This window comes from Cyprinodon tularosa, unplaced genomic scaffold (genome assembly GCF_016077235.1).
Source record: "Cyprinodon tularosa strain WSP-4 unplaced genomic scaffold, ASM1607723v1 ctg12, whole genome shotgun sequence".
NCBI classification, from domain to species: Eukaryota; Metazoa; Chordata; class Actinopteri; order Cyprinodontiformes; family Cyprinodontidae; genus Cyprinodon; species Cyprinodon tularosa.
The window spans coordinates 902,310-919,682 of record NW_024038003.1 but is presented as its reverse complement, the minus strand read 5'-3'; the positions used below and the strand labels follow the sequence as shown (position 1 = coordinate 919,682).

At 38.0% G+C, this 17,373-nt stretch overlaps 1 protein-coding gene across 2 annotated transcripts in view; it reads right to left on the bottom strand.

Annotated features, from left to right (window-relative positions):
* The window catches only part of LOC119773288 (potassium/sodium hyperpolarization-activated cyclic nucleotide-gated channel 2-like), a 57,550-nt gene that overhangs the window by 8,053 nt on the left and 32,124 nt on the right, over positions 1 to 17,373 (bottom strand). For both annotated transcript variants that reach the window (XM_038270231.1, XM_038270238.1), the window contains exons 5-7: positions 713 to 859; positions 301 to 541; positions 54 to 218 (exon numbers count right to left, since the gene is read on the bottom strand). In XM_038270231.1, coding sequence (XP_038126159.1) covers positions 54 to 218; positions 301 to 541; positions 713 to 859 — 553 coding nt within the window. The remainder of the gene's footprint in view (positions 1 to 53; positions 219 to 300; positions 542 to 712; positions 860 to 17,373) is intronic.

Here is a 17,373-nt window from a genome sequence, read left to right as displayed (position 1 = left end):
TCATCAATAGATGGATGCCTTGGATATTTTCAATGTTTTCTCAATTATTTTACCTATACGGTCTAGACGATCAATGGCAACAGTTTCAAAGGCTCTTCTCATCATGGGATACTCTTCTAACACCTCGTTGAAGTTGTCAACAGATAAAGAATAGAGGCGACAGTATGTCTCTGCTCTCACGCTGGCTGTCCGTCGACCCCTTGTCAATAAGCAGATCTCTGAAACAGTAAAGCAAAGGTTAAAGGTTAAGTGAGAAACAGTAACACCCAGGGCAAACAAGTAGATAAAAAAACACCCCACCTCCAAAATACGAGCCATCTGACAGCTTCATAGCGAGTGTGCCTTTGGTGATGACACTGCATACGCCGTGCTGGATGAAATACATTTTTTTGCCAATGGTACCCTCTCTTATGATGTAGTCATGAGGCTGGAATACCTCAAAACGTAGCTTAGTCAGCATTGCTGTGACAAAGTTTGGCTCAGCGTTGGCAAACAGCGGCATAGATGCCACCAGCTTACGGCAGTTGAAGTTAACAATTTCCTAAAAAGAAAATCAGATCTTTGTTTTTTTTTTCAAGTACATATATGCAGACATTATGTGTCTTTTAATCTGCTGGGTATTCAAAGCACATCTTGTAGGTTACAAAAATAAACAAATATTAGTCAAAGGAAGACAATGCTAAATAGGTAGAGCTGATAGTGTTTATATTACCTCTCTGAGTGGTTCGCTGAGCTCTTCCAGGATGCTTTCCTCATCAAACATCTTGCCCTGGTATCTGTGCTCATAATAGTCATGGATTTTCTGTCGGAAGTCAGCAGGCAGCTTGTGGAAGGACATATACTGCTCCACTTGTTTGTACTAAGAGAGTAGGAAACACAGATGATGTGTTGTTAATGCAGTGCAAACTCATATACTGTTGTTAATGCTACCCTTTCAGTTATTGTATTAAACAGCCTAAGAAGCAAAATTGGCTCTTTATTAGCAAGGACGTAACACATACGTAGCATCTGTTGTTTTTTAATAGTATGCCATAATTTAATTGAACTATTTCTGTTCAAAGGTAAATGTGATGAGTTTACATTGTCCTAAAGACCAACAGAACCAACAAGCTAATTTGAACACAGTAAGAGTAGCAGAGTGTTTACCCAAAATTATAAACCTTTGTTTAAGAACAACCCAAACTGCCTTCTCATCTAACCTTAAACCTATTTATGCAAACTTAAAGATTTTTGACTAATCTTTAAAGTGTTGGTATTTTGCTGAATCATGTTTGCTAACCCAGTAATGTTGGTACTCTAGGGTAGCCTGCCCCAGGCAAGGAGCAGTTCTGATCTATGCCATGGCTGTTGGAGGCCATGTAACAAAATCTGAGCTTATGGAAAAATATAATGTCATTAGATACATAGATTTTAACAAGCACTAACATCCAATTGATTTTAAAGTAAGCATTGTTACACTATGCATTTGTTGACAATTGTAGCTATTAAGACAAATATTCAAATTTTGTCAAAAATAAAAATTCAATAATTCTAGCTTTGCAAATGGAAGACTTATGCCCTGATTTTCAAATCGTACAGATAATGCTGAGTCGTGTCTGAAATAACTACCTACCTTTCTAACTTAATTCCACCTATTTTCTTTATTCATTTTACCTTGCATTAAGCCACAGGGGGGCGTATGTCCCCAGAGACATATGAAACAAATGACTCTAAGGGCTAAGGAAGTCATCATTAAAACAACCACAATCACAAGATCTAAAGCATCAAGAAACATCTTCTATCGCCTATGTTTACCTCCACTAGAAGTGGCAATAAATGCACAGACTATTTCAACAGCAGAAACACTATATATCCTGCCAGATGCCCTAAGCAAAACAAATCCAACTGCTCCGGCACTTTTACAAGCTCTGAGTCCCCAGGAGCAACATATAAACTCCTCCAGGGGCAAGTTTTTATTGCTAGAAACAGGCACGCTATTCCTCTGCTCTTAAAAGAAAGTGTATTTGGCAAACAAACACTGAAATATGTGAACACAAAATAACTGCTTGCTTTCCAGGGCAATATAACCTTTACTTTTCATGTTCCCTGGGTTTATAATAGAAACTCTGCAGTCTGAAATGTTGAATAAAGATCATCCAAGTCAAGCTAATAACAGTTCCATTTATAAAAATCAGCAGATGAAGTGAAAATAATTAAAACGTCATCCCATAAATAACATTACATTTTAAAGAAATCCATTGGAAAAGAAAAAAAATAAATAAATAACACCAGCTAGTTATTAAAAAGAAGCTGACTTAGAGAAGAGATGAAATACAGTTAAGTGTTGCACCCTGTCATGAGGCATGTAGGCCAAACATTTATATTCTGTTGTGCTAAAAGTCATAATTCATCATATACTATATACCTATGAATTACTTTGGACAGCTTAAACAATCATGAAAAAGGGCATTTGAAGTGTTCTAAAAGAAAGAAGATATTTAATAAAATGCAGAAAAGTAAAGAAGATAGAGCTTGAAAAAGTTCAGTTTAGGACACTGGACATTAATTTTTCTAGAAGATGTTTCTCCTCTCATCCAAGAGACTTCCTCGACTCAAACTAGTGTTGGGGAGCACTGGAATTAATTTGCTGCAGGTTTAAAAAAGGAATTCTCAATTCCCTCTATAGATGGTTAGTTTCTGCTCGTGTCTGGAGAGTTCTAATTACGTCTAGTTGGTGTTCTGGTGGGTGGTGTGAGTGAAAACAGGTACTGGTCAATGTGTGTGGATTTTCTGTAGACTTCTATGTTGAGTTGTCTGTCTTTTATGAGGTGAACCGCACGGTCCAGAAAACTTCACGTCCAGTTGCCTAAACTGAACTTTTTCAAGCTTAATTATGACCTGGATGACTGAGAATCTTCTCAGATGTATAAAGAAGATGGTTAGTGATTCATTTGTTTTCACTTGTTCTTCTAGAGAAACACTCAGGCCAAAACACTGGAGCATCAGGATGTTTACTAAACCAGTAAATTGATTCATGTGATGCTTTTAAATAAGTAAAGATTTAACATACAGTAAAAAAGAGCCTTTTGTTGTTTATTTTAGATAGTCTAGTTTTAGAAAATAGGCAAAGTATTTTTGGGTTTTATTCTATTCATAATTCTTAGAGAGAAATTAGAATAACCCGGTTAGAGCTTTCAGAAGTCAGAGAATAATAGCTGGAGACAATTCTGTAACTGGAACATCTGTAGTTTCTAATACTTGGGCTTTGTCAGCAAACACACATTGCACAAAAGCGATTGTACTCCCTGCGAAGGATGAGAAGAGCCCACCTGCCCCCACCCATGCTCACAACCTTCTACAGAAGCACCATAGAAAGCGTTCTGAGCAGCTGTCCCATTGAGGGGTGTGAAGGCTGCAGCGCCTCAGACTGGAAGAAGGTAAGAAGAGTGGTGAGAACAGCAGAGAGGATCATTGGGGCTCCTCTTCCCTTCATTAAAGACATTTCATCTCAGTGCTGCGTGTCCCGAGCCTCTAACAATGACCCCTCACACCCCCACCATGGACTGTTCTCCCTGCTGCCCTCTGGGAAGAGGCTTTGCAGCATTTGATGAAGGTCCAGCAGATTCCAAAACAGCTTCTTCTCCATCACCATCAGATAGCTGAATGTTGAAAAAACTCTAAATAATGTCACAAACTCTGGATCACACTGATAACACCAAACCAAAAACACTGCATATTTGCACCATATATATATCAAAACCTCCATATCAATGCATTTTTTGCACCATTTTTTTTTCTCCCACGCTGTTTACATTTGATCACTGCTGCACTTTATGGAGTGGAAATGTTTATGTACTATCTGAAAAGCTTTACTAAACAAAATTTCGTTTTTTATACGCTATGGGCCGGATTTATCAAGATCCAATTTTGCGTGCAGTAATTTGCGCTCGCAAACTGGAATTTTGCGCGAGGGGCTGAACCATGGTTTGCGGGTGATTTAACAAGAGCGATTGCGTAACTGGTGGCAGGTGCAAAACTGTTGGAGACGCCCTATTTAAATGATGGTTTTGCGCGTTTTGTGGTTTGCGGCAAAGTATGTGGTGCAAACTAGTGCATTAAGAAATTTTAATCTTACAGTGACACCCCCACCCCCTCCAAAAAAAGAAATATATATAAACTTTGGCAACCTTTATCCTAAGGTGGTATGTGGCTGAATTTCTACTTCACCGCAGTAAAAAAACAAAAACGAAAAAAAAAAACAGGTGTTTTATATTGGCCTGTAGAAAAATGCACATACCAAATGGCTCACAAGAAGTGACTGTGGATAAGATGACTGCGCATCCCCGCAGCATTGGCATGTTGCTCCACAGGCGCAAGGCGGGAGGTCGGGGTTCTCTCCATTAGGGCGTCAGGGCGACATGGCATTTAGAACGTTGGACAGCACTTCTGAAAAACGAGATTGGGAGATCCCAGATGCAAAAAAGTGCAATGTTGCAAGGAGTTTTGGGATATCTGGTATTGCGTGGGTCCTCCTTGTGGCTGGCTCCAAATTCATTCGGAGTTCCCCCCAACAGCTCCAAAATGTCAATGCTGGATTAACGAAATGTTTTGATGATCATTTCCTCCTTCATTGCAAAAATATTCACACGGAGTGAAAAAATGCGTCTCCTTGCTTCATTTCGATGTCTCCTTCTTGCGACAATAACCGCTGCGTGTGTGGTCTGTGTGCGCAATTACGCATACAGACCATTTGCACCTTCTTTTGAAACGTGTTAAATATAGAGTCAGATACCGTTAGCAAAATTGCTTTCAGGTTTGATAAATCACTTTGCGAGTGCTAAATTAATATATTTACATGTTCTCCTCCCACAAGACGCACTTTTGCGTGTAAACGCCCAATATTGAATATTCATTGCAGAAAAAGTACTAAATGGATAAGAGGCGCTATTTAGCACGTTTTAAAGACCAAATCCTTTTAGCACGCTGTTGATAGATCAGTTTGTACATTTTTTAGCGTGCGCAGTGAAATAGCTCTCGTTTTTATACACGCAAACCTTTGATAGATCCGGCCCTATGTGTATACAAAACACTGTGTGTATACAAAATGACAATAAAAGTTGTCTAAGTCTAAGCATTATTTTTAAGTCTTCACATGTAACTGATCAGCTTTTGTCTGATTTTCTTTTTAGTTTATCTCTTCTTTAGGGAAATGTAAGTTTATTACTCTGTCGATAACAGTCAATCCTGAAGGAGAGCTCTCTGTCGTGCTACTTAGCCATGGATCCAGTGTGAATGACTGTACTGAACAGAATCCTTCTATTTGTCACAGAGAGCAAAACATATGGATGATAGAACATGTGTAAACACAGCATTACCGCTAACAATTTGCTTACTGATGAAAGTATTTGAATGCAAATTTAAAATGGTTGCTATGGTTGTGTTCTAAGTTGGGGTATCGTTGCGAATTCCTTGAAATTTAAATAAGGAACCAGGCAATGTCTTCAACCCTACCAAAATTATCTCTTTTTGTAATACTTTTGAGTGTTAAATGATTTTGTACACATTTGACAGGAAACAGGATGTGTTTGACAAATACTTTCGCTTTTGGACTGTTCCTTTTTTCAAAGGCCATATGGAAACCCTAGTTGAGGCTATCTGTATAATCTGTGGACTTCCACTTTGTGTTTAGTGAACAACCAAAGGAAAAACCCAGTAGACGCACACGTAATGATTTCTTTGAGGCGTAAAAAAAGAAAATGGCTTGGCTATCATGATGGATTATGTTGGAATACGTGTCAGTGCCCTAGATGGACAGGTGTAGAATGACTAATTGTTTCTGGGAGAATTTGTCGTTTAAATATGTGCTCCAAGTTTGGAAATGTCATGTGTGTGAAAAAGCCACACACATGTGGTCCACATTAGTCTCAGAACATTACTCTTAGGGACAAGCATGTCATGTTTTCAGGACTGCCCTTGCCTAGAGACTCGAACATCTTATCATAACAGGGACAGTTTGCAGAGACATACATTCTCTCCACTGACACCTCATGAGTCACATCACTGCATCTGGGTATATTACCACAACATCCTCACTTTGACTGTCAGGAAACCTTTTAAAAATGTCTAGTCCTTTAAGATACATATCCCATCAGCTCAAAGAAAACCACTTTTAATCTACAAAAACCCCTCACTCATTGAAGCTTTCAATATGGCAGGAGCTCAAGAAATAAGCATCTATTGTTATAATATATTGAATATTGTTATATATATATATATATATATATATATATATATATATATATATATATATATATATATATATATATATATATTGAATAAAATATTCAAACTAAAATCCGATAAATGGCAGTGACAGAATAGAAAATAAAAAAATTGATTTAAAAAACTATGAGCCAACACTGCAGGAGGGATAGTGGCAGAGCATTAAACTGCTGGTGGAGATTTCTCCATGTACTTTGCTGTCAGACTATGTATACTTCAGTCCAGTTCAAACATAAAACCTCACAAGACCACAGCTCAACCCAGAAGCTATAAAGCTGTCCAAAATTTTGAGAAGTTAACAGCCTGGGAGACGCTGAGCGCTCACAACTTCCAGGGACGAAGGAAATATCCATTTATGAAGGATCTAGCACAGGCTTCCTAAAACACAACATCCTTTAACATTAATGTCAGTAGCATCACTTCTGCTATACAGACTGCTAGACAGTCCAATAAATACAAAGGTTCAAGTTCATCACAGCTGCAGAAACACTATGTTCTGCCGGAGGCCCCAAGCAAAACAATCAGCTCCACCTGCTCAAGTTATTTTACAGGCTATGACTCCTTAAGATCAACATCTAAACCCATGCAGAGGAAATTGTTTGTTGTTCATGTATCTCTGCTTACAAAAGAAAGCACAACAGAAAACTATTTGTTTTTCAGATGTATTTATAAAGAACTTAATGCCTCAAATCCTCTTTGCTAATAGCAATAAAATCTTCACCTTGTACCACATTCCACATGATAATGTCAAAAACACAGATATGAACAGAAAACTATCAAGTTACTCGCATTAACAAAGGTAATGAAAAAACCTTACAGAAAAACTGAAGCTGAAAAAGATATTGAAAAAACAAAGCACAACAAAATTTCAATTTAGGCATTTAAAAAAGAAGACCAAAAAAAAAATAATTTTGATTTTAAAACAAATAACAAAAAAATTTGAAAAGTGTGGCACAGATTTGTTTTCAGACCCCTTTTACTCAGATGCATCCTGTAAGCATCCTGTAAGCAGCTGTTGTTTGAAGGCTTTACAAGATTTAATGGGAGAAATTTAATGAGCAAAATCATCATAAAGATTAGAAACATAGGAGACTTGAGGAACTGGATTTTTTATTTTTATTTTTGTCTTTCTGAGGTTCATGGGATTAGTAGGACCAGAAAAGTTCAATAACACTCTCATGGTACATGAAGGGGTTTTTACAAAAGAAATTATGTCCCCATATAAGGACACTTGGTCTATATTTCTGGAGGAGACATTAAAGAAAATCAAATGAAAACAGTTTATTTCTTACTGTCAAGCATAGCCACTTAAGCAATAAAAAAAAAGCCCTCTGCCCCTCCAGAGATGTTTACTTGATTTTTTTAAAGGGTGCATACAAGTTTTAGACTCTAAATGTGACTATAAAAATGAGAGTGCAAGAACCTCAGGAAAAAGCAGTATGCCCTTGCAGAACAGCCCTGTATGCCATTATGAAACCTCCAAGGTGCTAGCCTGGCGAGCTAGACTGACTATAACACTCTGGCTGGCTAGGCTACCAGAGTGAAAACGGTCAAATGCCTCAAGCCATTTGTGCCAATGTCTTCAAATGATTAATTAAGCTAATACTGTCTACTGTGATGCCAATAGGTGAAAGTTGGAAAAAAGTAGCATCAGAAATGAAAAAATGCTATATCCACAGAGGAGCACACATTTTCTGGAGCAGGCTTAGTTTTGAAAGAACTATCTCAAAACGTAAAAAAAAGTCTGAAAACTTTGCATGCATTCCTTAACACTGAGATACACCTGCAGTGGCATACTTGGTAATGAGAGAACTGATCACAGTAGCAAACAAGAGGCTCATGATAACTATAGGGAAAGCTGCAGAGATGCACAGGTGGAAAAATCACTTACAATAGATCTATAAGTTGGGCACTCCACAAATGTGATTATCTGGGACAAAATAAACCATCAAATGTACTTTACTCTAAAAACTCCATAACCACCATGAAACATGGTGGTGGGAGCATCATGCTGTGGACAAGAAGCTGTTAGAACTTCCAGCATCTAAATTATTGAGACCCAAACATATTAGAAAAGAGAAAACAGAGAAAATCTGAAATCTTAATCCAACCTTTAAGAGTTTTTAGTTGTTATCAATCTGACTAAATTTAAGCTATTTTTCAAAGAAAATAATTCAATTCTAGATTCACAAAGCTAACAGAGACACGAAATATGTAGTTTTCTGCATCTTGCTGTAATTGCAGTAAACAACACTTCTCAAAACTATTTTTTTCACAAGGCATGGAGGTGATGAGGTGAGGTGAATAAAAATGTCTGCCATACTTTGAATACACTTATTAGTAAATTAAATTATATTAAAATTCACATTTCCGTTTACATTAATACACAATTTTTTGCTGGTCTGAACACAATAAGAAATATAGAAATTGCTACAACAGAAAAAAATGATGCTGAACACATTTATTAACCACACTAAAATATTAAAATCAATAGCAAAAAAAATCTAAGAAAATGCTGCATTTATATCAAGGAAGAATACCAGAACAGTTGTGGTCATAGTTTTTCTTATTTTATAAGTCCATGCAGCTGGATTCAAGCATCTCTCTTGAGTAGTTAGGAACATACAGTTTGCAAAAGGAAAACTGACATGACAGCAGATTATCTTAGAAAAGTTTAATGGAAAACTACTGACAACTTGCTTATAAGTTTGGTGACTGATCCATAAATGTTAAACAGCCAACTGTGAAACTGAGCTTCAAACCAAGCCACTATGTGAGGAAAATTTGTCCTTTAAGTTGCACGACACAAACTCTCACCTGCATGAGTGACTCTGCACCTTTATAATCCTAGATGGATAACAGCCTGGAGAAATGACCCTGTGTCACAGCTACCCGACTTACCGACACTAACGTTGAAGCTGGTACACCCTGCAGTAAATACAAGTGCTTATTGTAAGGAGAGTTTGTCCGTGGGTGAGTTTGTCATTGGGGGGGGCATATTTAGAGATTCAGCCAACGCACAGCTGATTCTGCAGCTTCTGACTCAGCTAATTCTGAACTAATTTGGCAAATTGAAAGTGAATTGCGTTACATTGTGACGAACTGATGACGTGACTTCTGTTTGAGCCAAAAGTTTTGACTGGTGCATAGCGGGGAGGGGAAGGGGGGGTATATTAAAAAAAACTGAAAAACACTCCTAGCATGCCTTCCTCTGTGACTTACTGTTTGGGTGTAGGTAACACGTTTTTGACGTTTGCAAGAACATTACTGGATAATTTCTACTGATATTGACTTGTTCTGCACTTTTAAGTATTATCCCTATGAACCTGATTAAGCCATGTCTTTTTAAAATCTCCCCTCTTTCGTTACACAAATTCTACTATTATGATTTAGGTTTTACCTACAATAGTATGGTCTTTGGGAGCAAATTATTCATTCTCTTAATTTGTTCCAAACCAAATCGGCTCATTTCAATATGAAGCACATTCAGCAAAAGGACGAAGGATCAGATAGCGATAAGTCCAAGCCCATCTTGTCTGCCTTTAATTCTGAGATGCATACAGAGGGAGTGACAACACACTGTCAGGCCTCACACAGAACAAAGTCTCATTAAATGAAATCAAGCTTCTTAGGATCTTAGAAAATCCTAGAGTGTCTTCAAAGGGAGAGACAACCACAAGATGCATGATAAAGGACGGTTAATTAGATGCTTTTATTTTTTTGTTCCTTCATTCGCCAGTTTTTAATATGATCCAATGGAATTGAATAGACAGTTTTCGTTGGTCCCTATCTCTGCAAAGCCAGCCAGCTTGTAGGTAAATGTGGAGATCAATGGCAGGCATAGGGAGAAAAAAGGCTGGTGTTTAATGTGCTGAAAAAAGAAAGACCATAAAGGGAACACCTAAATTTCCTTTGATTTGCTGACCAAGCTAGGCCTCCAGCATCTGTCCTGAAACATCCAGAGAGCTGATTCTTTGTTAAAGGAAAAGTCCAGTCAGCAAGGAATGATCAGTGGATTATTATCTATAAAAAAAAAAAAAACTAATACATTTGAGGTGATTTAATGACGTTAGCGTTAATCAGTAAAAAAAATAAGAAACATAATTTTCGTCGCAATCACTGAGCACAGGACCTGCCATTTAAGCCCAAATATAATAGCACGTCACTCCTGATGTCTTCCAGCAGTGATGTCAGTGTGCAGTAAGCCTAGCGCCATTCTCCTCGCTTCAAAGGCAAAATCAGTGGGAACCATGAGACACATCTGCAAACAACAACAATTATTTAAGATTTCCAGAGGACTTCACCACTGAAATAAGCGAGAGCTATAGTTAAACTGACAATGCCCACTTGCAAGGCAGTTGGATGTTGTACTAAATCGGGTAAAAGAGAAAACAAATTTGTTATTTCACCTTTCCGATTCATGATCGTGTGCGCATGGGTTCGTCATTGGATTGCCAACTTGAAGAGAGGATTTGCCATCAAACTTCTGGCCAGAGAAAAAAACACATAATATGTATCCAATGTTTCGAAGAAGAATGTTTTCAAGATGACTCGGATAATAGCGCGTTGTGACAAACACAAGCTGCGGCATTGGAACTTACTCAACAGCCGATATCACATCGTGACGTCACAAACTGGTAGGTGGCAGTAGTGTTCTTTGACAAGCATGGATGTCTCCCATAAAGCACAGTCAAATGAATATACTCTTAATTAAAAACATTTATCATTTATTAAATAAAATAAATATAATTTATTGTAATAATTTCATATTTAAAGTACTTTCAGAGGTTTGAATTTTGAATATGACCGGACTTTTCCTTTAAACCTTTGAGAAGAGCTTATAATAAGATATTCTCCTGCTTCTGCACTTTTTGGTTCTGTTTGTTTTCTTTTTGAGTTTTCAGTTACACTTTGATTCTTGTCTTTCTGTGTTTTCTAGTGTATTGCTTTCATTTCCATTTTGTTTTATTCTATTTTTTGATTATATATATTTTTTTATTTGTTTGTATTTCCTGTTTATCCTCTGTTGCCCCCTTGTGTCAGTCTCCTTCTCCTAGCTCCCTTCTAGATGCTTCCACATCTGTTTCTTGTCAGCTCATTTGTTCTGTCTCCCATATATGCTCTCCCTGTGCAGCTCCTCATTGCTGGTTACTATAATTTTTTTGATACTCATTTGTGTTTTCCCTGATGTCTTCTAGGTTTTGGTTTTTATTTATTTTGGTATTTGTTTGAATTTTTGCCTTAGTTACCACCCCTTGAATGATTAAATCTTCAAGAAACCACTTCAGCTTCCATTTCTGCATTTGGGTCCTCCAAGACCTCCACTCAACTTGACAGATATGTCTGTTGGATTACAACACAAACCAGTTTTCATTATGGCTTTCAGAAAAAAATTGTCATTAAAAAAATTCCAGTACTAAACTGGGACAAGTGCTTGCTTGGCATCAGCTCTTCATGATTCCATCATCATAGTGTTTGGTTTAGCTTAATAAAATCAATGCTTTGCTTCTATTAGTTTAATAACAATAATATGGCGCATGCTCTCCTCTAGCTCAGAGGAAGTCGGAGCGGAGCAGCACGGGAGCAACAGCGCAGGCTGTAGGCTTTGCTTTGCACAGGCGGTCTAGAGTGCAGCGTTGCGGAGTGGAGTGGGCCAGTTACAGAGGATGTGGGATTTCGGGGTTAAGCTTTATATCTGCTTGTCCCATTACAACCACAAACCACAATGTATTTGTCATGATGGTGACTGCTGATGACTGGCATCATTGCTCATTTCATTCACCAGTCTAACTGTGCCCTGTTTCACATTACTGCTCATCTGATCCACCTGCTCCTGTTTCTATATAAGCTGCTTGCTCCCAGTCGTCAGTGCCAGATTATGCTTGAGCCTTTGGTGAGAGTTTTTCTAGCGTTACTAACAGTGTTCTGATTGCCTGATCCTAACTCATTTCTTTATTCGGACCTTTGAGCCTGCCTGCCCCTGTCTGATCTGTTTGGCTGACCTGTCTTTGGACTCTTGACTCTGGAACTCTCCGGCAGCGTCTGCTGCATCTTGTCAGCCGACCGGCTGGAAAATCATCCTCATTCTCTGAGCACGGACTGAACTGTAAAACCAGGATAGTAGCTCACGCAATAATAGTCATCCTCCCTCAGATTATTGTGGTCACCAACCTGTGTTTCTCTCCTGTAGAGGTTCCTGCCTTAGTCTACGCACACAGTACAGGCTTTGATACTGAATTCTGATTTCTTTTATGAAATCCAATTCTTTTGCATTGACGCAATGATGTCACAACAGAGTGTGCTCCATGTTTATGGGAGTAAACATGGATGGTAGTGCTGGAGCTTATCTGGCATTCTTTCATGTCTTTCTAAACCTCAGCCAGTGCATTAACAACACAAGGTTGAAAATAAAGACTGCTCTCCCCATCATCATCCGCCATGGTTGTTGTTTTTCCTCCTGCTTCTGGTTCTTGCTATTGTTGCAAGACTCAAAATAGTGACTATTGTCGAGTATTAATAGTGTTCAGGTCAGTTGACTGCGACCCGGCCATTCAGACACAGGTCGCATTTGAAAAGATCGGATTCGTATCGGATTGAGGGCCGCATAGCCAAGTGTCATGGGTCGCATGTGGGCAAAAAATGGATTTGGGTCAGAAAGTTGTGTGAACATAGCCTAAGATTCCCTAGCGGCTGCTACTGCAGATCCACAGATCCTGTTTATTTTAATAAATGCTTTTTGAGTAATCCCACTGTCTGTCTTGCCTTGAATACTGGGTCCCTCTGTTTTGAATCCTTACAGTATTGTGGGTAGGTTCTACTTGCACACCAAGATAAAGTATTATATTCCTATAAAGTAGAGGGAAAATGTAAAAACACTTTTCCCTTTACAACTTTCAGGGCAGCTTTATGGTGTGCACAACTAATATCTGAAAGTATTCCATTTTATTAAATATTTCAAAAGCAGTCATCTGCCATATTTATATTTAGCTAAGATGTATTTCAAGTATGATGTATTTTTTAACACACAGTAATGTATGGTTTACCTCCACTTTGTTATGTTGCATTGTCTGAATACCACAAAATCTGCACCAGAGCAACTTTACTGCACTTAAATACTCTATTAATATATCCTAACATAACCTCTGGGTTGAAACTGAAACCTTCACACTGCGACTGTTACACACTACCAGCAGTCTTATTTTGCTAACACCCTCAAAATGATTATAAGGTCACTTTTAGTCCTGTCTGTCGGCGTGGCAAATCCACCCAGCAGCATCAGCCAGAGCGCCACAGCCTGCTCTTCTTTTTTACTCTTTTTTAATACACACATCTTCAGCTAAAATACTAATCCTCCTTAAAAAGGAAAATCAGACTACTGGTCAGAAAAAAGAGCTCTGAGAAATGCACTTTTCTACTCTCTGCAAAAGATAAACCCACAGCTGGGATAAGAGGAACATATATAATTTTAAAAAAGGATTTCTATGAGCCTAGATCTGATGCAAATGTTCATAAATATGTTAAGGTTTTAAATTACCTTTCTTTACATACTTCTTTACCAAAGAGTCAGAGTTTCAGATGGCTCTAAAAAGGTCTTAATCAGTCGTTCTGAAGAGTTTATGAAATGCAAAGTTTCAGAAATTAATGTCTTAAGAAACAATAAAGAAATTCAGCAAATATCATAAATTAAATGTGAGATGTTGCATCTTTCAGATGTTACGTGGTGCTTCTTCAGATGATTACTTTCTTTTTATGCGTGTTTACATTTGGTATTTAAATAGAAATAAAAATACAGATATTCAGGTTTCAATAGCTGAGAAATTTTGTCAATGTTTTTCAAAATTTGAAAATGTTGTTTCGCAATTGTAGTATTTCCATTACATGACAAATAACAATCACAAAAGGATGTGAATATGTTTGTTTATGCGCAAACTCTGGTAGTGGTGGATGTAAACATGAGATGTATCCATATTTTAGCCACGGCTCGAGTAGGAGCTATCGTCCTTCAGCTACTGTTGGTCTTCTTTTTTTTCTTTTTATAATCCAGTAAGGTCCAGCTGCAAATATCACTCATATGTTGAAAAAAAAAAGTGTTTCCGTTGCAGTTTGATATTATAAAGTTTTTTTATTTGACTGAAAAACCATCCAATCGAAGCATAACAACTTTTTATCAAAGAAAAAGAGCATTTTTGAAATTGCATATTTTCTATTTAGCCAATTTATTTTCCTAATTACAATTTGCGCAATTTAATGGTTAATGTAAAGGCATCTAATGATAAGCTGTTGTTCAGTGTTTACTAACCTCCAATTCTGGAGCCTTTTGATGCCTGACTGATCACTAGGTTCAACCTCTGGAGCTTAACTTATAGCTAAAACATTCCTCTGAAAATGTATTTAAAAATTAGCAAATGCCCATACACACACATTGCATCTCACTTTCTTACTGGAACTTTTCATTGAATTTCATTCTTTTCGCCTTCATTTGTAAGGCCTAAACTTAAATCTAACCTTAACTCAATTAACACCTTAGTCCTAAACCAACCCTCCAAGAACATAACCTTTTCTCATAGGGACCAATCAACTAGTCCACACCAGTTGGGTTTTACTTACTAGTATCCCTAGTAGGGATAATGGTACTTGAAAATCCTCACAAAGTACTATTATCCTGGGAATTGACTTTACAGTAAACTCTCTCCATAATTTAACAAACACTTGACCACGCATCCATACACACACATTCTCCTCTGACAAGTTTAACTCCCATTGACTTCCAAAAAAGTTGAAAACGTTTTTTAAAAAAACAAAAAACACTGGACTTTGTTTTCCAAGTTTGAAGACGTTTCACTTCCCAACTAGGAAGGGTTTTTTTTTCAATTCAAAATGTCTGGGTTAGCCTTGAGTTCCAAGCTTTATAGAGTAGCCCAAACAAAGCCTTGTTTTGGCTTAGAAAACATGCAAATTAACCCAAAAGAACATGTCCATTCCTTAGTAATGGGGAGTTGTTAAGCTTCCTCCCACAATCCAAAAACACCACTGTTAGGTTAATTGGCTTCTCTAAATTCTCCTTTGGTGTGAGTGTATGAATGTTTGTATGCCCCGTTTGTCTCTGTGTTGCTCTGGGATGGACTAGCGACCTGTCCAGGGTGCACCTCTCACCCATAGACAGCTGGAGATAGGCACCAGCACCCCTCAGCACCGCAGCTGGGATAAGCGTGGCGGAAAATTGATGGATAAACTCGGCAAGAGAAAGTTTGGCTGTTTAAAAGCAAAAATAGAGAGATATGAGGAGGATTCAGTATTTTTGCAAAAAAAGATGAATTTTGGCCCCTGAGGCATTTCATTTGTTTGCATAAGAAGTAACCCTTTAGGTTTTATATAAGACTAAAGTATATAAAAGATTCTTTTGAAATAATACTGAGAATTAAAGGTTATAAAAGAAAATCCAAAGCCTTAAACATCAGTAAGCCCAGTTCAGTCCATCATCCAAAATGCAGGGGGAGCACAACTTCCCAAGGCACAAAAGTGGTGTTGGGGCAGCACTGGAAGAAAACCAGTAACAGGCTGCAAAAGTCTTGACACTGCTAAACATACAGCCCTAACTACAATGGAGTAGATATTAAATCAACACACATGTGTTTGAAGGATTTAGTCCACGGTATAAATACAATCTGTGAATCTTTCACAAACGTTTGGTGCTTCTTTTTACAAACTCTCCAGAAAGGTCAAACTTCCAGTTTAAACTTTCTGGCGAAACACAGTTTCAAAGTTTCAAGACTTGCAGCTACATTAGCAGCAAATATTGGTTCTGGAAGTATTGTTTCAGAGGGGACAGAAACAAATGGAAGCCACACTTTTCAGATTTAAAATTTTCTTTGTAGAAATAAATGGAATCCATTCTTGCATCACATGTTTTCATGCGGCTTAACAATAATGCAGTTTATCGGTTTATGCCACAGTATTTTTGAACAATTTGAGCCAAATTAAAAACATCCTCTGTTTTAAAATACACAGCCCTAAAAGATCTAGGACTTCTCCCACAGGTTTCTCCCTCCCCTTTGCTTTTCACCCTGTAGCAGCTGTATAGCCAAGGCACTAAACCTTTCAAGGACACCAACAGCAGAGAGGACAGAGAATGCAGAAGATGAGAAAACTGAAAGAAATTCAGATCAGGGCAATAAAGCAGATAAAGTAGAAGAATGGAGGGGATAGATATAGAGGATGGATGATATTGCATGAGCTAGAATAGTTTGAGACAGTGTAGTGTGGGTTGAGAGTTATCAGGAAGAAGAGAGAGGAAGGCAGCGATGCTTGCTTACGTCACCTTCAGGATGACATTGGCAGGACACATGGGTCTGCTGCCTCATCAATTCTACTGTTGCCCAAGGGGACATCATAATGTGGGCACTCACTTGTGCATGCACACTCACACACATACGAATACAGACAGTCTTTATATACCCAGCCCCTGGCAACGTGGCTCTACCTGCCCAAACACACCCGCGGCCTCTGATTGGCTGCTGACAGCAAGCAGCACAGCCCCTGCTCACCAGCAAGCAAGTTTCTGCTTGGAAACAGAGCGCCTGAGCTGCAAGCGCCACAGGTCACCGCTGCAGCACCCAGTGGCAAAGCTTTGCTTTAAAAGACAAAAACAGCTGTGCGTGATACACAGTACCCCTTGGTGAGAATGTGATAGGGGTGGGGTTAGGGTCATAGCCTGACAAATTGTTCTAGTTAGTTGTTGTTGTATTTTTCTGTTGCCTCATGAATTCAGAGTCTGAAAAAAAACATGGTGGGTGGAATGATAGCTGAGTCTTAAATAACTGAGTTGTAAAAATACACAAATTAGTGCAAAGCATGAAGTAGCCTAAGTTTTGTGAAACACAGAGTTTGAGAGGAAAAAAAATAAACTTAGAACGCCAATTAGAGGGAAAGAAATTAAGAAAAGATTTAGAGATAAATGTATTTAAATTTAAATGGTATTAAAATCCCTTCTGCTCAATAAACAATTTTTTTTAGGAGAGGTAAAGATAAATGATGCAGTGAAAGAAAAGTGAAAATGTTTTAGATAAACGAACAATTTTTAAAACAATTTTCAAATTGAGAGACAACTTCCTT